The 23645-nt window shown below is 33.8% G+C and overlaps 1 protein-coding gene and 1 pseudogene across 5 annotated transcripts in view; one reads left to right on the plus strand and one right to left on the minus strand.

The window, feature by feature from the left end:
* The window catches only part of ECT2 (epithelial cell transforming 2), a 71711-nt gene extending 59061 nt beyond the window's left edge, over nt 1–12650 (plus strand). For 3 of the 5 annotated variants that reach the window (XM_050778283.1, XM_050778284.1, XM_050778285.1), the window contains 3 exons: nt 6667–6774; nt 7753–7899; nt 9711–9976. In XM_050778283.1, coding sequence (XP_050634240.1) covers nt 6667–6774; nt 7753–7899; nt 9711–9932 — 477 coding nt within the window. In that variant the 3' untranslated portion in view covers nt 9933–9976. Of the gene's footprint in view, nt 1–6666; nt 6775–7752; nt 7900–9710; nt 9977–11327 lie in introns of those variants that run through there. The other 2 variants (XM_050778286.1, XM_050778287.1) reach the window with 1 other exon arrangement.
* A 10181-nt stretch (nt 12651–22831) lies between these two features.
* Nucleotides 22832–23278, minus strand: LOC126947546 (ATP synthase F(0) complex subunit C1, mitochondrial-like; annotated as a pseudogene).
* Between the last annotated feature and the right edge of the window lie 367 nt (nt 23279–23645).

Genomic DNA, 23645 nt, shown 5'->3' on the forward strand with positions numbered 1-23645 from the left:
TTATAAACCCTGAGAATTTTCCATGTGAAGATATGTGTGTGTGTATACAGATATATGTGTGTATACATATATTTTTTGTTTATATTATATATAATATATATTTATAATTTTATATATATTATTTAAGTATATATTTATTTATATATATAACAATTTTTTATTTATAAGAACATATTCTTGGTCCATAGAAATCTAAAAAAACACACACACACAAACAAAAATTCTGATAATTGTTCTAAACACTTTGGAAGGAGGTTTTCATCAATGAATACTTAGTTTATAAACCACGTTATACCTATACGTGTACATATATATACGTATACACACAAGATGTAAATACACACACACACACACATACAAGATGTAAAAAAATAAAAAAGTCTCTGATTCTTTGAATTAGTAGTTTTTGTTTTTGGTACCCTGTATATATATATTTTTGGTACCCTAAGTAGCTTGAGCTTTCTTAATTAAAAGAGTAAAATAAGCACAATTATTTTATTCTATACTATTTCATTTGTCATATTCACTCATTAATGATGTAAGAGTTAAATTTATCAGGCTGAAAGAAAACTTAGTCTGATACCATTAAGTTTGAATCTAAGGCCAAGAGCATGACTGACTGATTCTTGGTCAAACCATCTTAATAGTTTTTCTCCCCATGGACATCATGTCCCATATTTTGTCATTTCAGAATCTAAAGATTAAAGTTTAAATCTATTGAAGATCTTATGTCTCAGAATCCTCATATATGTATTTTTGGTCTCTTGCCAATATGTAACCTTTAATTGCATGGTCCGTACTCTAACATTCATATATTGCCTAAGATAAGCTGGTAGCTTTGTGGAGGCCATTACAATTTCTAACCTCTAATGTCAGAAGTATGCTTTTATTAATAAATAAATTTAAGCAATGATACCCTTTCCCGAAGTTTGGTTAGTTTAAAAGTAACTTGATAATTAAAGGCCATGTGCTACAATTTAGTACTTTTGCTGCTAACTTTATATTTATTTGAAATTTGCAAAACTTATCCTACATCTTGGTCAAATAAATCACCATTGGCTACTTAAGAGTTGCAATCTTCATTCTGAGTTTTTAAACTTGTAAGTAGAATTTCTAACTGCATGAGAAATAGATCGATGAGTGGACATATATTAAAAGTTTGTGCTTGTATGCCAATAATATTTATAATGAAGTTAATATGATTTGTATTTAAAGCTATAATTATTCTTCCATTTATTAGGCATACCTAGTAAGTTGTTAGTGTAAGTGTCTGTTATTGGTACCACTTTAATTTGGCCAAATCAGAAGCTCTAAGCTATAGGCATGATTACAGAGTTTGAGGAAAACACTGAGGCACAGGCTAAAGGAAGGGGACATGTGATAGTAGGTAGGATCTGGGGATTTGAAGACGAGGGTAAGAGGAGAGCTTAGGCAAAGGGGAGAAGTATCTGATAACTCACAAGTAGACAGGTTAATTGGCTTAAGGTGTCAAATGCTAGAAAATTTCCTGTGAATTAACACCCGAGAATAGGATTTCAAAATCTGTAGCTGAGGCTCACTTTCTCCTGAAATTAATATTATATATCTCAGTGGGAGAGACTGACTACTACTTTTTAATATTGAACTCAGCAAGTCTGTCTTCAGGTACATGTGAATTTGGAGTTGATTGAAAAACTCCTGCTCTTCCAAAGCTTCTTTAATGCTTGACATACTTTGAATAAGTCATAAAATGTTTTTGGAATTATAGTAAGTATTTATTAAAAATGTGTGTTCTCAAGTCCAGCAGAGCTTAAAAGTAAATAAAAATAAAAATGAGTTTTGGCTAATCTATCAATTTCACTTTTATTTTATTTAATTTTTCGTCCTTGTCCTAGTACGTATTATATTTTAGAATTAGAAATAGACTAAAAAGCACAAAGTTTTTTCTCTTCGTTTTTTTGTTTTTAAAGACAGAATGATAATTATTGAGAAAGAATGAATAACAAATAAACCTAGGACTACTGAAGATAGGTTTCCCCGACTTTGTACTTTTGCCTGTGATTTACCCTATCTACCTTCCTCTGTGCGGAAAGCACTAAAGGAAGTACTTCGTATTTATATCTTAGCAAAAATAATATATTATATTCTAAGCCACTAGTGAACTAGCAATGTGTTCACCCTTTCAGTCATTCTGAACTCAGAATCTTCTAGAAAGGTAAAAAATCTTGTATCAATCTTCCCCTCCCCTAAGTCAGAAGCAGTTTGTTAGTTCATTGAGAGAAAATATGAAGCCACTGGTTTCATTTTTAGTTCATCAGTGGTTATTAATACTTAGTCATAGTTAAGATAACAATGGAAAAAAATGAGAAGCTCCTTTATTAGCATTTGCTAAGGATTTAAATTTCAGGGAACTTCATTATAAAGAGCATTTCAGCAAAATTAAACACACTTGGAGTTTAGTTGCATTACATATGAAAATGGATACATTTTGCATGTAAGTATTCAAAGAGTAAGTTACCAATGTTTAGTTTAATAGTCATGCTATGATTTTTACCGTCTATTAAATTGAAAGATGATATTTGCATATAAGAAAAAAAGTCAAATAGACAATAGTATACTGCAGTAGAATATGTCTCATACCCCTGTCTGGCTAATCTGTCTTTCCAGGGGTATGACTTTTGATACTTTCCAGAAATATAAGCAGAGACATATGTACATTCTTCAAAAATGTATTTCTTTCTTTCTTTTTTTTTTTTTTTTTAAAGATAGAGTCTCCGTTACCAAAGCTGGAGTGCAGTGGTGCAATCTTGGCTCACCGCAACCTCTGCCTCCGGGTTCAAGTGATTCTCATGCCTCAGCCTCTTGAGTAGCTGGGATTGCAGATGTGCACGACCGTGCCTGGCTAATTTTTGTATTTTTAGTGGAGACAGCATTTCACCATGTTGGCCAGCCAGGCTGGTCTTGAATTCCTGGCTTCAAGTGATCTGCCCACCTGGGGGCCTATCAAAGTGCTGGGATTACAGGTGTGTGAGCCACCATGCCTAGCCAAAAATGTATTTATTAGATTGATTCCTAAGTAATTTTCTCTTTAGAATGCAGTCATAAATGGATATTTTACCTCTTTCTAAGCTGTTTTGTGAATAGGTGACTCTTTGGTATGTGTGTTATTTTGTAACCAGTCAGTTAATAAATTATCACTGTTTTAAATTATTTTCCAGCTAATTTTACTAGATCTTTCAGCTTTCAGTTAAAAAAGTCATTAAGTTTACCAATTGAAAGAAGCATTGATAAGTTACTTTATAGTTTAAAAATAAAACATTAACAGAAGACTATGCTTATTTTGATTTTTTTTTTTTTTTTTTTTTTTTTTTTTTTTTTTTTTTTTGAGACGGAGTCTCGCTCTGTCGCCCAGGCTGGAGTGCAGTGGCGCGATCTCGGCTCACTGCAAGCTCCGCCTCCCGGGTTCACGCCATTCTCCTGCCTCAGCCTCCCCAGTAGCTGGGACTACAGGCGCCCACAACCGCGCCCGGCTAATTTTTTGTATTTTTAGTAGAGACGGGGTTTCACCGTGGTCTCGATCTCCTGACCTTGTGATCCGCTCGCCTCGGCCTCCCAAAGTGCTGGGATTACAGGCGTGAGCCACCGCGCCCGGCCTATTTTGATTTTTAATTGATTTTATTTATAACGACATAATTGTACATATATTGGGGTACAGTGTTATGTTTTGTTGCATGTGTACATCGTATAATGACCGAATCAGGGTAATTACCATATCACTTATTTCTTTAAGGAAAATATATTTAAATGTCAAAATATTCTTTTTCTGAATTTGCCTCTGTATCTTATGGACATAAAAATTTCTATCAAATAGTAGGTTTTCAGTATATATCTGTTGATTGAATGAGATAAAAATTGAAATAAAAATGGAATGCAGTCAAAGCAGAATTAAATTCATAAAAGTAAGGATACAATTGAGCTTACCCATACATACAGTAGTATAGGAAATGTCATCCCTCTACCATGAGATATAGGAAATCCTAGTAGTGTAAAACCTTTCAGATATGTGTGGCAGAGCTTAAGTCACATTCCTCAGTGCTTTGTTTCTTACAGATTGACGTAAAGTATCAAATATTCAGTTGTTTTACAAACGATTACCTAGATAATTGTCAAGAACCAACTGAAAACTATTAGAATTTGTAACAGAGCTTAGTAAAGCAGCCAAATAAAATATAAATACATATGTATCAAGAGTTTTCCTTTATGCTGGCAGTAGCCAGTTAGAAAGTGTAGGAAATGAAGGCCTCTTTTCCAATAAAATTTGATATAAAATATCTGTTAAACGTGAAAAAATATATACGCAGCTAATTGCTTTAAACTTAAGGCAATACGGATACAGATAGCATTATATCAATTGTTTTCACAAACCAAATTGTAAAAAAAAAACTGAAGGAGACCATTGAGAGCTAGTGAGGCAAGATAGATTCTTTCCTGTTCTGACAGTGAGAGTATAGGTTGAAGAAGTATACCCTTTTTCCATCAGGAACTTTTCATATTCTGCTTTTCTACCTCTAGTGTTCTGGTTTAGAAAATTACCAACATGTGGTTTAATATTTTCATATACAAAGACATATAGTTTCATGTATTTCTTTTTTTATTGTGGTAGAATATACATAACATAAAACTTACCAGTTTTAACCATTTTTAAGTGTATAGTTTATTGGCATTAAGTATATTCATACTGTTGTGCATATCACCACCATCTGTTTTACGAGCTTTTTCATCTTCCTAAACTGGAACTGTGGACCCATTACACAGTAATTCCCCATTACTGCACTCTAAATGCTCAAAAATAGTGGAATGATTAAATTAATTGTGGTATAATCAGAGGAGATTTGTCAGGTCTTCATTAAGAGTAAATCCTTTGAGACAAAAAAATTACAGCTAATTGAAAAATGTAAGGTACAAAACTGAATAATATTCCAGTTTTGTTATGAAGAAACATTTTATACATGTAGAAAAATATCTCTAAGAAATATACCAAAGTGTAGATGGTAATTGATTAAGAGAGTTATGGGTAATTCATGTTTTCTAAATTTTTCTTAACTCAAAAAGTAACATTAAATTGAAAAGATATTGACATTTACAAGTACTATTACCTGATTTGTACAAGATAAGCATAGCAAATCGATCAAGTGGAAAGAGAGGTTCTGTAGCAGGCAGAGAGCATGTGGTTGTTCAAATGACAAAATTAGAGAAGCTTTAGAATAACAAAAACTGTCTATGTATCAGTGGTGGAGAGCTGAATCAAGCATTATAATTGTAGAGTATAATATTTAACACTTGGTAAAGAGGCTTAACATTTCATTCAAAGTACTTCTATGCATTATTTTGTTTTAGACTTATGATTACTATGGGTTAGGTATTCTAGATATGTTCTACATTTTGCAAATGGAAAAAATTTTCAGAAAAAACACCTTTCACAAGGTTGTTTTTTCTCTGTCACCACAGAATGATAGTGCTGGAAAATAGTCTTTATAGTGACAGGGTAACAAGGCAATTTGCCTATTCATAGTCTAGATTTATAAATTTAAAGTGCAAATTGGTTATAGGACTATGCAAAATCACTTTAACTTGCTTTCTTCTGAAAATTCAGCCATAATTTGAGCAAGTAATATTTTTAATTACTTAGAGATTAATTGTCCTGTTTAAGTGGTTCAGTGGTTCTTGGCCTATATGAGGTCTTTTTAAAAATTTATTTTTAATTGACACATAATTGTACATATTTATAGGGTATAATGTGATGTTTTGATACATGTATACATTGTGTGTAGATCAAATCAGGGTATTTAGCGTATCCATCACCTAATATACTCATTTCTTTATGGTGTGAACCTTCAAAATCCGCTGTTGGTTATTTTGAAATATACAATACAATACTGTATTGTTAACTATAGTCACCATTGTGCAATAGAACACCAGAACTTACTTCTCCTTTCTAACTGTAACTTTGTGCCTATTGACCAACCTCACTCCAGCTCTCACCCCATCCCGTCCTCCCCAGCGTATCAGCAGCGGCTGACCTCATAGAAGTACAAAGTAGACTGGTGGTTATATGGCGTCTTTGATTCCTTTAGGAATGTGATACAAGCTGTGAACCCCCTCTTCAGAAAGATGCCCTTTGCACATGTACACACAAAATTTTGTGCCCAGTTTCTGTTCATTGTCACCCTACAGGCTCTTGGTCACAGGTTTAGAACCTCTGATTTAGAATCCTTACAAATGCTGATTGAGGACGAAAGGGTAAAGTAGGAGAAAGTCTAAATCTTAATTTGAGTTTATGTCAAGAACAGTGTTTGTGGTCTTGGTTTTGTAGCTGACTTTATACTTAAGCATTAAGTTTAAGTCTGCTAAATTTCTAACTTGTTTAAGAGTTGTTAGATTTTATTTTGAGGTCTATTTCCAATTGCTTTGGTATCCATGACCCTTACAGGGAATTACTCATTTACTGAATGCTCATTTTTCACTATCCTTAAATTAGTACATTTCGTGGTAGAAGTTATATCAAGCACATGAACAATCTTGAGTAGCTTCATTTACAAATACTCCATACATAAATATGCTTAAAAGTTTGATTTTTAGAAACAGTTGTGTGTTTTCAAGATAACAAAAAGTATTATTTTTCAATAGGAGAATCTTATTTATACTGCTGATCCAGAATCCTTTGAAGTAAATACAAAAGATATGGACAGTACTTTGAGTAGAGCATCAAGAGCAATAAAAAAGACTTCAAAAAAGGTGCGTTTTAGTGAAATTATTATTTAGCATATCTCTAATATGTATTTTCCAGACTATATTCAAATAATATTACTGCGAACACCAGTATAAAGATAGTTTATAGAACAAAGCTGTTCTTCGATTCTAGGAAATGACCCACAGAAACAATAGTTTTACTTCAGTGACTTCTTTGCCACAGTAACTATAACTTGTTATCCCTCCCATTTTGTAATAATGATGCTTCTGTGAACTATCCTGCAGTAGAAATGTACTGTTGGTGTTTTAGATTTAAATATGTGTGCCCTCATCTTAAATATATTGCCACAGTTATTTTCAGCAAAGGGCAGACGACAGTCAGGGGACCTGGAATCTATTCCTGACTCTAGAAGTATATTTTAGTCTTCTCGTGATGAAGATAAGTTACTTACCTTATCAGAGTTGTTGAGGATTACATAAGTATGTTGATAATAGGCTTTTTAAAAGTAGAACTAGAATTTTAGTGTTCTAAGAGAGATATACAGCCATAATCTCTACTGCTAGATTTACAAGTTTTGTTTTCTTTCCCTTTATGGGGAGGCTTTGTATTTTAGTAATTTTTGTATCTCCTATCATTTAACATGTATGATGTATAAAAGAAAAACATGTTAGATTATTATTCAAGTGAATTCCTTCACTCTTTCAATAAAGAAATGGAAGTTCAGGTGATTTTTGGATTAGAAATCTCACAACTAGACTGGTTGAATCAGACAAGAACTTAGGTTTCTTCTCTCCCAGGCTAGATTTCTTTTCTCCTCCTTCCATTGGACTTCACTGCTCTCTAAATGAAAGTTGAAATAGTATACAAATTTCCTCACTGCTTTGTGCCAAAGAGATTCTAATCTTGCCACATACTACAGTAGAAAAACTTTTGCCATATATTTGTCTTTTTTATGTTTCAGTATTCTTATCAACTGTATTAAATTTGTCTTGTTTTAAGTAATTGTAACTCTTAAACTCTAGGTTACAAGAGCATTCTCTTTCTCCAAAACTCCAAAAAGAGCTCTTCGAAGGGCTTTTATGACATCCCACGGCTCAGTGGAAGGAAGAAGTCCTTCCAGCAATGATAAGCATGTAATGAGTCGTCTTTCTAGCACATCATCATTAGCAGTAAGTTATTTCGATTTAATGGGGTGAATGACTTATTTATGAAGCTGGTATGGGATTTGTTAACTTTTAAAAATTGGAAATATTTTTTCCATGCTTAAAAAATTTTAATAATGTATTTTAACCCAATATGCCAAAATATTATCATTTGAATGCGAATCAATGTAAGAATTACCAGTGAGATATTTTCATTCTTTCTTATGTACTAAGTATTAAAAATGTGGGATGCACCTTACACTTACAAAGCTGACTGCATTTCAGACTGGCTATGTTTCAGGGGTTTCATAGCCACATGTGGCTAGTGACTCCTGGAAGGACAGCACAGCTCTGTACACTAGCACTGAAGAATCAGCACAGAAAGCATGATGCTGGGAGGGAGGAGGTCTCTCCCCTAGTGCTTTAAACCTTGGCATCGTAACATAGTCGTACGTCATTTTTAAAATATGTACATCCAAACTTCTAACCTCTTTATTGGGTAAAGGCAAATGAGAAAACCCTACTACTAATGAACTAGAGACATACTTAATGTGTAGTTTATTTGATAGGAAATTTTATTGGTATTGAAATGTATTCTAAAATCTCTAAGAAAAGAAACACGTTTCAATCTGGCCTGTCACTTTACTAATGTAAATAGCTATGATTCTGTTTATATAGATCGGTTCCAATAAGATAGCAGAGACCGAGTTTTATTCCTTTTACTATTTTTGTGATGAGTAGAATATAATCTCTGAAACTGAATTTCAGAGGATGTTATGGGCTCTAAATTCATGTATATTTTATATATATATATGTATATTTAAAATTTTTCCTGAACAATCCAAATTTCCAAGTTTCAGAATTATTAAATTATTATTTAATACTATTACTAAGTATTTGAGTGAAATATCTGTACTTAATACAATTATTAACCTACTGAAGTTAAGAAAAGCAAGTGACTGTCACTTCTTAGCTGTGTGTCCTGTACCAGGTTTCTTATTCTCTCATCTGCATTTTTACAGATGAGAGAAAAGATGTTAATAGTGCTTACTTATTCCATAATTTCATTGTAGGACTAAATAATATATGTATATATTATATAATCACACATATGTATATGATGTTATATACTGAGAGGCAGTTTGGGTGGTGGTTAAGAGCCTGGATTCTGGAACCCTAGTGTTCAAATCCTTGCTCTGCTATTTACCAGTTATATGTGTTTTGGCAAGTTATTAAAGGTCTGTTTCAATTTCATTGTCTGTAAAGTAAGTCATAAGTAGTTATAAGGATCAAGTGAGTTATTATATGTAAAGTGCTTAGAACAGTACCTGGCACATTGTGAGGGCTCTTGTGTTTTATAAGTGATTTCTTTTTATTATATAAAATTTTTGCAGGTAAGGCACATAAATAATACTTAGTAATATATATTTTAACGTTGGTTAAAGTCTTTAGTTAACACATCAAAGAGTTATGGCTAAATCTATTAGTGTATTTATACAGGTTTTTAATCAACATTAACCTTAACCAATGGGAGAGAAGCTGTATTTAGTTGATAAAATGAATATATGCAAAGTAGTTTGGTCGATTAAAATTGACAAATGCAGATAAGCATTAATTTGTGAAAATTAGATTATAGCTTTCTCAAAGCCACCTGTAGCAACTATTGTAAACATTTTCATCTTTCAAATGAAAGTAAATGCATTTTATAGAAAATTTTAGAAAATTAATTTGTTATTTATGGTTATGTCACTTTTAATAGACAATATACATAACAAGCAGCTAAAATACCTTCAAGACATTAATGTCATCTTCTCAATTGCTTGTTTCTGTTCTAACAGATTACGCATTCTGTTTCCACAAGCAATGTAATTGGATTTACTAAGCATGTTTATGTTCAGCGCCTAAACTCTACTGGTGGGCGCTCTCAGTACTCCTGGTTTCGATCTGTACGTCATTCTGCTTTCCGAGCTAGTTTTTCAGAGATACTAGAAGGAAACACTGATTTTTCAAATTTCAAAAAAGTTATTTCCAACTCATCTTTGACACTTGTGAAGAATTAGGAGATTTGCCAACCACTAATGGAAACAAGCTTCATGAAGTTTAATGTGAGCTTATTAGCTATTTAAAATTTGTATCTGCAGAAAAAAAGAAAAAAAAAAAGGAACATATTTTTTCTCCAAGGAATCACTTATTGGGTGGGTGGGAACTTTGGAATTCACAATGTAATGACTGCTTTGAATTAATAACAATTTAGGTTTAATAGAGTTTATTAAGTCCAGGAAAAATAAGTTCCATTAGAAATTTTATTTAGGAAAATTATCATTTTAAAGAATAGTAATGATTGTCATGAGTAGTGGATTTATATTCCAAATCTGATTCTTAATGTTAGATTTATAGCATTTACAGAAAATTATGCTTTTAATATACCAAATCATAAAAGTTCCACGTGAGGAAAGTGTCAACTTTTATATTATACATTTATATCATCATTTTGTTGATACTTGAATGGTTATACTTCATCAGCCCAGCTTTTTAAATGCTTCATTTTACAACCTTGTTTATGAGAACTTACAGCCAACTACCTTACTAGCTCTTACAGTTAGCCATTTATATATGTTAAAATAAAACAGTAGCCTTAAAATTTATTTTCATTTACAGTTAATTCTTGAGTCTTCGCATGTTATTTGTTAGAGTTGTTTTATTTTAAAATTTTTAAGACTTGTCAGGGATATAAAACTTAGCAATTTAATAATCACTGTTATCCAGAAGGATTGCTGTTTCACTCAATTTTTATATAGAACAAAATTTTAAAAATTGTTTAAAAATATTTTTGAGAGATGAGGGTCTTGCTAAGTTGTCCAGTCTGGTCTCAAACTCTTGGCCTTAAGCAGTCCTCCCACATCAGCCTCCTGAGTAGCTGGGATTACAGTGGAACAAAATTATATATATACATATACACTCTCACACTCACATATGTACATCTGAGTTGTACATATATTACAAACACTCTTTGAGAGTGTATGACTTAATTTTAGAAAATTATTTCCCATGAAATGATTTCATTCCTCTTAATTCTGCTTTATGAACTAAGAAGAAACCTTGTTTGCCAATTTATAATTTTTTCTTTTATAACCTGAAACACTGAATCATTAATATTTCATAAAACAAAGTTAGGTATCACTACTGGCAATAGGCCAGTATCTGTTCAGTTGAGTTAATATCTAGTTAACTAGTCTAGCTATTTGGCTTTGTTTTTAGAATGCTATAATAGTTTTCTTTTTTCTCCCTTTTCCACTCCCCTAACTTTAAAGAGTTTAGAATTGTCAGATGTCTTGTACTTAATTGTTATAGTAATTTTTAAAATGTAAAAATAATAGGCATGATACCAAACCGTATTTTACAATTTCTTTTAAAGGAAGATTTAAAATATGAAATAATTTGTTTTGTCTTTACAGGGTATCCCTTCTCCCTCCCTTGTCAGCCTTCCTTCCTTCTTTGAAAGGAGAAGTCATACGTTAAGTAGATCTACAACTCATTTGATATGAAGCATTACCAAAATCTTAAATTATAGAAATGTATAAACACCTCATACTCAAATAAGAAACTGACTTAAATGGTACTTGTAATTAGCACTTGGTGAAAGCTGGAAGGAAGATAAGTAACACTAAAGTATGCTATTTGATTTTTCTTCTTGAAAGAGTAAGGTTTACCTGTTACATTTTCAAGTTAATTCATGTAAAAAAATGATAGTTATTTTGATGTAATTTATCTTTTTGTTTGAATCTGTCATTCAAAGGCCAATAATTTAAGTTGCTATCAGCTGATATTAGTAGCTTTGCAACCCTGATAGAGTAAATACATTTTATGGGTGGGTGCCAAATACTGCTGTGAATCTATTTGTATAGTATCTGTGAATGAATTTATGGAAATAGATATTTGTGCAGCTCAATTTATTCAGAGATTAAATGACATCATAATACTGGATAAAAACTTGCATAGAATTCTGATTAGATAGTGGGTCTGTTTCACATGTGCAGTTTGAAGTATTTAACCACTCCTTTTTCAGTTTATTTTCTTCTCAAGTGTTTTCAAGATCTAGCATGTGGATTTTAAAAGATTTGCCCTTATTAACAAGAATAACATTTAAAGGAGATTGTTTCAAAATATTTTTGCAAATTGAGATAAGGACAGAAAGATTGAGAAACATTGTATATTTTCCAAAAACAAGATGTTTGTAGCTGTTTCAGAGAGAGTGCTATATATTTATGGTGATTTTAGCCACTAGCAAATCTTGATTTAGTTTGATAGTGTGTGGAATTTTATTTTGAAGGATAAGACCATGGGAAAATTGTGGTAAAGACTGTTTGTACCCTTTATGAAATAATTCTGAAGTTGCCATCAGTTTTACTAATCTTCTGTGAAATACATAGATATGTGTGTCTTCAACTTTTTATTATGGTCTTATAATTAAATGTAAAATTGAAAATTCATTTGCTATTTCAAAGTGTGATATCTTTCACAATAGCCTTTTTTATAGTCAGTAATTCAGAATAATCAAGTTCATATGAATAAATGCATTTTTATTTCCTATTTCTTTAGGGAGTACTACAAATGTTTGCCACTTAATTTTCAAGTATCTGTTTTAATAGTTAACTGACTATAGATTTTCTATGCCATGTATGTGCTACTTCTGAGAATAGTAAATGACTCTTTGCTATATTTTAAAAGCAATTGTATTAGTAAGAACTTTGTAAATAAATACCTAAAACCCAAGTGTATTTTATGTCTCATGTCTTAGTTTCTTCAGGGAAATTTTCATAGGCAAATATGAATGCTTGCATCAACATATGTTCTTTTGTGTATTTGCTTGCTTATTTATTTATTCCTCCATTAATATTTTTGAGTATTTTGTTTTAAGAGGTGATCTGTAAGTTAGGAATTTTTAATCTGGAATCTACTTTGCGAAATGTAGGTAGTGAATCCTATGATGTTTTATGCAAAATTTTGTGTTTATGTGCATATATGCATTTTTCTGGCAGAAAATACACAATTGTTATTTTAGTGGAGGTGGAACTGTTATTTTCCCCCAAAAGGGTGGAGTTTCCAGAGACAAGAAATGACATAAGGCATAAAGCTAGAAAAGTATTGACTGTACACTGGCAAAATATAGCAGGTAGTTAATTTTAATTTGAAAGGGAATGTTTCTGGTTTTTACTGTTATCTGCCTGCCTTAGGTTTTTAGACTATCCTTGTTATCAGATTAAGACAGTTTGCATGTATTGTGTAAAATTAGGATTCTGTATCATGCATGGATATTAAATATAATTAATTTCTCTATTGAGAAAATCATAATTTAGGTTTTCTTAATTATCAAGAGCATTTTTAATTTCCTTAAGGCATTTAGGTCATCCAATAGTGTTTTTTCCAAGAATGCAAGGTTAGTTCAATATTGGAAAATTTACCAATATGACTTACACTGACAAAGAAGAAAGACATGTGATTTATCAGTAGGTTCCAAAAGGTTGTTTACAGAATCTTAGCCACTGTTCTTAATAAAAATTCTAAGGACTTTTGGTACCATGTCTGAGTAAGCTACTACATTTAGAGTGCATGTTCTTCTAACAGAAACATCAAGCATTTCTTTATGAAATATAACCAAGAAATAATTTTCATATATAACTGAGGTTAAAAGAATAATCTGGAAATCCTCAGATATGAGAAATTAAGAATCAAAGCCAAAATGCTAAGTGTAGACTGATACCAAAGACCAACTGAAAGGATTTGAGACCAATATATAAGCCTTAAAATGCTGGAACATTGATCCTTGACTCAGCCTAGCTGAAGGTAAGATCTTAGTTCAAAGCAAAAGAGGAAATAAAAAGGCATGAGGAGAGTAAAGAAATGAAGTAAATAGAATGTGTTCTCCAGGAACTGGAAATAATAGATCAATCAAAAAGAAAATATATTTATAAGAAAGAACTCATACTGAATAATAGACATGACTTTTTAAAATAAACAAGCTTGATTGGTAAAAGAATCAAGTTGAACTTCTAGAAGTAAAGAGAGAGATTTGGCTGAAGAGAACACTAGTGAACTAATAGATAAATTTCAGAAAATTACCCTCACAAACTATCAAAAAGTACTAAGAAGTGTTTTAAGAGATGTGAAAAATGGAACATGAATATCCAACAACCTATAATAGGATATCTGGAGAGAAAAATTAAAATAGAAGGGGGTAGAAAGCAATATTTGAAGAGAGTTTTCTAAAACGAGAAAAACATGGAACTTTAAAATCAAGCATGCACATCAAGTATTGAGCAAAGTCAATTAAAAAATTCTCACTGAGAACGTTATAGTCAGTATAGGAGAAAAATAAATGGAGAGTGCTAACATGTTTATGAATAGAAAGATGTAAAAAGGATGTGAATTTTCATCAGTTTAACCAATACACTTAAATTCAACTGAAAGCTTAGTGGATTTTTTTAATGGAACTTAATACAAAAGAAGTCATTATAAACAAAGTTAAAAACAAGTCACAGAAAAATGTAACTCAGAATAAAAGATTTACATTTAGAGTGTAAGGAAAACTCCAGTCTCTAAAAACCCAATAGAAAAATTGCCAGAAGATAGATGGTTTGCAGAAAATGAAAAGTTACCATTCAACATGTAAGACTTTCCAGGCTTAAAAGAGAAAGTTCATTAAAATTACACTACATACCATTTTTAATCATTAGAAATCTAAATATTTGACAGTATTTCTGCTGGTGGGGCTGTGGGTAAATGTACTCTTACATGTGTCTGTTGTGAATATAAAAATTATTGCAACCTCCATGCAGGGAAATTTAGTACAGGCACACCTCAGAGATACTGCAAATTTGGTTGCAGACCACCACAATAAAGCAGCTATTTCAATAAAGTGAGTCCCATGAATTTTTGGTTTCCCATTGCATATAAAAGTTATGTTTACACTATACATAGACTATTAAGTGTAATAGCATTATGTCTAAAAAGAAATGTTCATGTTCATACCTTAATTTAAAAATACATATTGCTTACCAAAAAACAAAAGCTAAAGATCATCAGAGCCTTCAGTGAGTCATAATCTTTTCTGGTGGAGGACCTTTAAAATATTTTTTATTTCTAATTATTATGGATACATAATATTTGTATTACGTATATTTGTATATTGATGAGTCCATGTGATATATATATTTTTCTTTTTAAAACTTTTTTTTTTTGAGACAGTCTCACTCTGTCTCCACAGCTTCATCTTCACCACTTACTCACATTCTTTGTGTTCCTTCTGCTGCTTCTCTTGAACCTCTCGAACAAGTTACCTTTGCCTTAAGATTCTTCTCAAAGAACTATCTAGCAGCAAAGACTTATCCTTGTTCAAAAGCAATTGCAGGCTTAACTAAATTAGTTGAAGCATCTTTAGATATTGTAGTAAGTTCACCTTTAAATCTGATGGTACCACATGTGTATTAGTCTTTTCTTGCACTGCTATAAATACCTGATACTGGATAATTTATAAAGAAAAGATATTTAATTGGCTCCCAGTTCTGCATGGCTGCACAGGAAGCATGGTGGGATCTGCTTAGCTTCTGGGGAAGCCTCAGGAAACTTACAGTCATGGCAGAAGGTGAAGGGGAAGCCAGTACTTCACATGGCCAGAAGCAGGAGGGAGGGAGAGAGATGGGGAAGGTGCTACACACTTGTAAACAACCAGATCTCATGAGAACTCTTAGGAGAGCAGCGCCAGGGGGATGATGCTAAATTATTCATGAGAAACTGCCACCATGATCCAATTACCTCCCACCAGGCCCTACCTCCAGCATTGGGGTTTACATTTCAACATGAAATTTAGGCGGGGACCCAGATCCAATATGCAATACACTTTTCTCTCCCCTTCTTACAGAAAAATTGGCGTATAATAATTACTGTTCTACAATCTTGCTTTTATCACTTCAAAATATATTCTGGAAATCACTCTATCTGTATATAAGTCCTTCATTTCTTTTTACAATTGCAGAGTACTCCACTGTGAGTAGACTCTATTTTATTCACCCAATCCCCTATTGATGTTTCTAGTGTTCTACCACCACAATGATGCTGCAAGTTTTATGAATAGGTCGTTTTGTATTTCTGTCAGCATATTTTGCAAAAAAAAAAAAAATACGTGTGGGATTACTAGGTCAAAAGATCAATATATAATTTTGGTAGACATGGGCATATTTTGTTTTATTGCACTTAGCAGATACTGTGCTTTTGACAGACTGGAGATTTGTAGCAATGCTGCATTGAGCAAGTCTATTAGTACAATGTTTCCAAAAGCATGTGTTCACCTTATGTGTCTGTGTCACATTTTTGTATTTCTTGCAATATTTTATACTTTTCATTATTATACCCATTTTGGTGATCTGTGGTCAGTCATCTTTGATGTTATTATTGCAATTGTTCCAGGGCACCACAAACCGTACCCATCTAAGACTGAAAACTTTATCAGTAATTGTGTGTGTTCTGACTGCTCCACTGAACAACTGCTCCACTGAACAACTGTTCCCCAATCTCTCCCTCTGCTTGGATCTCCCTAATTCCTGAGACATAGTATTGAAAATAGGCTAATTAATAATTAATCTTACAATGGCGTCTAAAAAATCAAAAGCTAGGAATTACTAAACTTAGTGAAGGAGGCATGTTGAAAGCAGAGATAGACTGAAACAAGGCCCCTTGTGCTATAGTTAGCCAAGCTGTGAATGCAAAAAGAGTTACTGAAGGAAATTACAAGTGCTATTCCATTGAACATGTGAATAATAAGAAAGCGAAACAGACTTATTGCTGATCCGAAGAAAGTTTGAATGGTCTAGAGAGAAGATCAAACTAGCCACAACGGTCTTTTAAGCCAAAGCCTAATCCAGAGTAAGTCCTTAACTCTTTCAATCCTATGAAGGCTGAGAGAGAGAAGGAAGTTGCAGAAGCTTGAAGCTAGTAGAGGTTGGTTCATAAGGAAAGAAATGGTCTCCAAAACAAAAGTGCAGTGTGAAGCAGCAAATGCTGATAGGGAAGCTGCAGCAAGTTATCTAGAAGAGCTGGCTAAGATAACTGAAGAAGATGGCTATGCTTAGTAACATTTTCAATGTAGACGAAACAGCCTTCTGTTGGAAGAAAACGCTATCTAAGACTTTCTTTTTTTTTTTTTTTTCTTTGAGATGGAGTTTTGCTCGTTGCCCAAGCTGGAGTGCAATGGTGCGATCTTGGCTCACAGCAACCTCTGCCTCCTGGGTTCAAGCAATTCCCCTGCCTCGGCCTCCCAAGTAACTGGGATTACAGGCACGCCCCACCACGCCCTGCTAATTTTTTGTATTTTTAGTAGAGATGGGGTTTCACCATATTATCCAGGCTGGTCTCAAACTCCTGACCTGAGGTTATCTGCCCACGGTCTCCCAAAGTGCTGGGATTACAGGTGTGAGCCACCTCGCCCAGTCAGTCTAAGACTTCCATAGCTAGACAGACGTCAATGCTTGTCTTCAGTGCTTCCAAGATAGGCTGACTCTTTTGTTAGGAGCTAATACAGCTGGTAACTTGAAGCTGTGTTCATTGACCATTCTGAAAATCCTAGGGCCATTAAGATTATGCTACATAGACTTTGCTTGTGTTCTATAAATGGAATAACAAAGCCCAAATGACAGCACATCTTTTTATAGCATGGTTGACTATTTTGAGCCCACTTATGAGACTCTTGAGTGGTTTCTTGAGATGGAATCTACTCCTGGTGAAGATGCTGTGAACATTGTTGAAATGACAAAGGATTTAGAATATTACAGAAACTTAGTTGATAATGCAGAGGCAGGAATTGAGAGGGCTGACCCCAGCTTTGAAAGTTCTTCTAGGGGTAAAATGCTATCAACAGCACTGCATGCTACAGAGAAATCTTTCATGAGAGGAAGTCAATTACTGTGGCCAACTTCATTGTTGCCTTATTTTAAGAAATTGCCGCTACCACCGAACCTGCAGCAAACCATCAACCTGATCAGTCAGCAGCCATCAACACTGAGGCGAGACCCTCCACCAAAAATGGACAAATGGGATCACATCAAGCTAAAAGACATCTTTACAGCAAAGGAAACAATCAACAAAGTGAAGAGCCAGTCACAGAATGGAAAAATATCTGCAAACTACCCGTCTGCCAGGAATTAATAACCAGAATATATAATGAGCTTAAGTAATTCAATAGAAAAAAGAATCCAATTTTAAAATAGGTGAAAGATTTAAATAGACATTTTTAAAAAGAAGACATACAAATGGCCAACATGTATATGAATAAATGCTCAACATCACTAATCAAAGAAATGTGAATCAAAACTACAATGAGATATCATCTCACCACAGTAAAAATAGCTTTTATAAAAAGAACAAGCACTAAGGGATGCTTCTTTGAGAACATAAAGGGTAACCCTTGTACATTGTTGGTGGGAATGTATGTACAACCACTATGGAGAACAGTATAAAAGTTCCTCAAAAAAGCTAAAAATGGAACTACCATATGATCCAGCAATCCCATTGCTGGATATATATTTAAAAGAAAGAAAATTATCAAAGAGATGTCTGCACTCCCATGTTTACTGTAGCACTATTCACAATAGCCAAGATACGGAATCAACCTAAGTGTCCATCAACAGATGAATGGATAAAGAAAATGTGGTACATATACACAATGGAGTACTATTCAGCTGTGAAAAAGAATAAAACTCATTTGCAACCACATGGATGGAACTGGAGGACATGTTAAGTCAAATAAACTAGGCACAAAAAGGCTAATATTGCATGTTCTCACTCGTATGTGGGAGCTAAAAATTAAAAGTTGAACTCATGGAGATAGAGTAGAATGATGGTTACCAGAGGCTAGGAAGGGTAGTGGGGAAGAAGGTATAAAGAGGGGTTGGTCAATGGGTACAAAGATACAGTTAGATAGAAAGAAAAAGATCTATTGTTCAGCAGCACAATAGGGTGACTATAGGTAACAATAAAACGTTAAAACGTAAAAAGTTTCAGCAGGTTTGAGTTTGAATAAACTATTTTGGCTTACTTTGAAAGAGGCTATTTTGGGATTGGTGTTTTGTTTTGAGGCCTAGACATCAATCAAAGCTGACCATTGAATGCTTGGTATTTTGTCTTTCCACTTTTTTAAGAGTTCCTTGTAAGCATATTATGGTTGACATTTTAAAAGTCCCATTATGGCTTTTTTGATTCTATTATTCTTAGTGAACTTAGTAATTTATAAATGTACACATAAAAATTATAGGAATATAATGAGTATATATAGTAAGAGTTTTGCCAGGAAGATGTAGACAGTTACATGATCAACATAAAGGGACCACTTCAGTTGGTCAAAAATTGTGCTTATAAATGTGTTAGGATCCTGCCTAAGCAGAGGCTAGGAAGAGATCATATTAATGACCTCAGAATATGTATTGTGCGAAGTGACTTTCCATAATTTGATAAGACAAGGAACATCCTTAGATAAGTTTTTGTTAGGCACCTAAGGATGCACTGTGAATCATCGTTACATTTTCGTGAAGCATAGCACAAGTTTGCAGTTAAATGATTTTATCAGTCCGTTTCTTGCTTATAGAATTTTCGGAGTCTAACACTGTTTTTTTTGTTTTGTTTTGTTTTCTCTTTTCATTTGGTCTAAGCTGCAAGTGTTTCTGCTAGTATAACATTCTCAGAATCCTTGTAAACTGGCACACAATTTGCTCCATTAGACAAGAGACCTTTCACATGTCTTTTCTGGATAATCCCATCTCTATTCCTGGCTTCTGATGACGAAGCTGAGTCACATGCCTGATCTCTTCACAAGGATTTCAGGAGGCTTGAATAGGGTCCTCTGACTGAATCCTGATTGTTTTAGGCTTCCTTTAGTTTCCAATTCCTCATTTCTCCCCAGCACGCACTTAATGTATTCCTGCCGGCAGTCTGTTTTTGATAATGCAGGTATTCTGACATCATGTGGGCCCTCTCTACAGTATCCTCACTTTCTTCTGAGTGCTCACTAGCAGAGTTGTTAACATTTGTATTTCTAGTAACAGTTTATTCAAGGCAATCTAGGCTTTCCCCCAGGATATTTTAGTTTTTGCTTATTTTTTTAATTGACAAATAAAAATTGTATATATTTACAGTTTACAAAATGATGTTTTGAAATGTGTATACATCGTGGAATGGCTAAATGAAGGTAGTTAACATGCATTACCTCATATACTTGCAATACTGGAATACATACTGGCTTTTCCATTTTGCTTTTTGTAATTCTTTTAGCCTCTTCCCGCTGACCAATTCAAAAGTCACCCCCACATTTTTAAGTATTTGTTACAGCAACACTCCACATTTGATACCAAAACCTATTTAGTTTCTTATTACTGCTGTAACAAATTACTGAGTGTAGAGGCTTAAACACAAATTTATTCTCTTGTAGTTTGGAGATAAGAAGTCCAAAATCATGAGTCTGACTCACCAAAGTCAACCTATCAAGAGGGCTTGTTCTTTCTGGAGGTCCTAGGGGAGAATTTGTTCCTTGCCTGTTTCAACTTTTGGAGGCTGCTGGTATTCCTTGGTTTGTGACTGTATCATTCCAATCTCTACTTCTGTCATACCACACCTCCTCTGCAGACAAATCTCTTACTGCCTCCCTCTTACTATAAGGACACTGGTGACTACATCAGGCCCACCTGGATAATCCAGGATAATTTCCCCATTGCAAGACCCATAACAATCACATCTACAAAGTTCCTTTCACCATCTACCATATTCGTAGGTGCCTGGGCTTGGATGTCAACATATTTGGAGAATCATTACTCAGGGTATCACAGGCTTCCTGGCATTTGGTTAGAGTGGTGGAGGCATGTGTCATCATCGGTAGTCCAGTGCAGCATTGTTCACATGGTAGCACTTCTAGGGTTCAAAAAAGCAAATAGTTTTAAAATCTCTGCTTATGTTATTTTTCCTGTTGTCTCTCATTGACCAAAACAAATTGCATAGCTGAAACTAAAGTTAATGTGGGAAGATACTACCATCCAGAGGTGTGGATGCTGGAAGATGCGCACAAATGGGGACTCATTACTGCAACAGAGTAGTACAATGCAAACAAATTTCTAGAAAAACACAACTTAATGAAATAGAAATAGAAAAATTAAATGTTCCTGTAAACACCCAAGAAATATAATCCACATTTAAAATCATTCCTAAGGCCAGCTGCAGGGGCTTATGCCTGTAATCCCAGAACTTTGGGAGGCCAAGGTGGGTGGATCACTTGAGGTCAGGAGTTCAAGACCAGCCTGGCTGGCCATCATGGTAAAACCCCATCTCTACTAAAAATAAAAAAATTAGCTGGGCATGGTGGCAGCACCTGTAATTCCAGCTACTTGAGAGGCTGAGGCATGAGAATCACTTGAACCTGGAAGCCGAGGTTGCAGTGAGCCAAGACTGCCACTGTGCTCCAGCCTGTGTGACAGAGCGAGACTCTGTCTGAAAAAAAAAAAAAAGAATCATTTCTAAAAAGAAGCCATCAGGCCTAGATGGCTTCACTGGTGAATTCTATCAAATATTTAATAAAGAATTAATCTTACAAATTCTTACAGAGCCTAGTGAAAAGGAATACTTCCCAACTCATTTTTTGAATTCTGGATAACTTCAGACATTTTAAGAAAGGCTAATCTTATTTGTGAAAATACATGCAAAATTTCAAAGTAAAATATTAACAAAATCTTATTTAATAAGAATTATATATCATGACCAAGTTGGGCTTATGCTAGGAATGCAAGGTTATTTAACTTTAGATAATTCATCAGTATATTTTCATACTTAATAAAGGAAAAAATTACATTATCTCAATGGTCACAGAAAAAAATATGATAAATTCAACATCCATTATAATAAAACCTCTTTGCAAACTAGGAATAGAAAGGGACATCCTTATTCTAATAAAGGTTATCTACAAAAATACTATAACACACATATCTAATGATAAAAAATGGCAACATCTCCTTTGAGATCAGGAAGGAGAAAAGAGTACTTGTTCTACCACCTTCAATCAACATTTTGCTGCAGTCTCAAGCAGTGCAGTATTGCAAGAAAAAGATACGGCATGAGAATTAGAAAGGAAGAAAACCAATACTCTTATTATTCAGAGATGATATGATTGCTTGGTTAGAAAATTATAAATAATCTGGAGAAAACTTAGAGTAATTCTGAAACAAAATCAATATACAAATAGATACCAGCCACAAAGAAGTAAAAATTCTTTTTCCTAAAAGATACTTGTTACAATAGCATTAAAACCATTGAAATACTTAACAATAAGTCTAATAAAAGATATACAAAATCTCTACAGAGAAGACTGTGGAACTTTATTTACAATAATTAAAGAAGACCTTAATTGATATGATTGTAAGGATTGGATGCCTCAGTGTTGAAAAATACCAGTTTTCCCCAAACTGAACAAATTCAAATAAGGCAAATAAAAATACCAACAGGCTATGTGTGTGTTGTGTGTGTGTCTCTGTGTGTGTGTGTATAAAACATGACTAATTGTTTCTAAAATATATATGGAAATACAAAGGGTCAAGAATAATGAGTACGGTTACAGAAGTGAAAGGATCTGTTTTATCAGATACAAAGTTTATTATAGAGCGGTAGTAATCAAAACAGTGCAGTGGTGGAAGTCTTGGTGTAGTGAATACAAATGAATTAGTAGATCATACTTGAAACCCCCAAACCGACATCATTATCATTGTAAAATAGTGGGTGAAAAATAGCCTATGCAATAAATGGTGCTGAGAAAAACTGGTATCTTTTTTTTTTTTAAAGAAACTTTGTGTTTAATGGTAAAAGCTTAGCAGACCCCAGCATCAGGAATGGCATGGAGTCGTAGCAGCAGGGATGCACAGGTGGCTCCCATGGAGCTTCACATGGTGAAGAGGATGTGGAAGGTGACCATCAAACAGAAGAGCCCCCCCATGGCCTCAGACAGGGTAAAACCCAGAATGGCATAGGAGAAGAGCTACTGCCTGAGAGACGGGTTCCTGGCATAGCCAATGATCAAGCTGCCAAACACAATTCCAATGCCAGCCACTGAACCAGCCACACCAACTGTGGCTGCCTCAGCACCGATAAACTTGGTTGCTGTGTCAATGTCCCAGGAGACAACAACAGTGGTCTGGAACTCCTGTCTGGCCACCTGGAGTTGGGAGCTGCTGTAGGAAGGCTGTTTAGATGAATTCTCTGGACTATTCAAGAAGGAGGCAGACACAGGCCTGATTAGACCCCTGGTGCAACAGTGGATCTGAGCTGGAGAAATGAACAGTGCCCCAGTGGTCTGCATTTTTTCAGTCTCCCAGCTTTAGTCCTTGGTCTCAGCACTCAGCCAAAAATTGGTATCTTTATTTTAAAAAAGAAAGAAAATCTGTTCTTCACATTTTATGCAGATTTGAATTAAAAGAGAATTATAGACCTAAATATGAAAGGTAAAACTATGAAGATTTTACTAGATAACATAGGAGAGTACCTTAATCTGTCTGGGGTTAGAAAAGATTACTTACACATTTTTCCAAAAGTTAATTATAGAAGGAATGATTGATGTCTACATTAAAATTAAGATGTATGTGACTTTCCAGTCATGAAAAGACATCATTAAAAGACAAAGTCACAGAGTAGATGTTCACAATACATGTAACTGACAAAAGGACTCATATCCAGACTATATAAAAATCTAAAAAAAA

Source organism: Macaca thibetana, chromosome 2 (genome assembly GCF_024542745.1).
Source record: "Macaca thibetana thibetana isolate TM-01 chromosome 2, ASM2454274v1, whole genome shotgun sequence".
NCBI lineage: Eukaryota > Metazoa > Chordata > Mammalia > Primates > Cercopithecidae > Macaca > Macaca thibetana.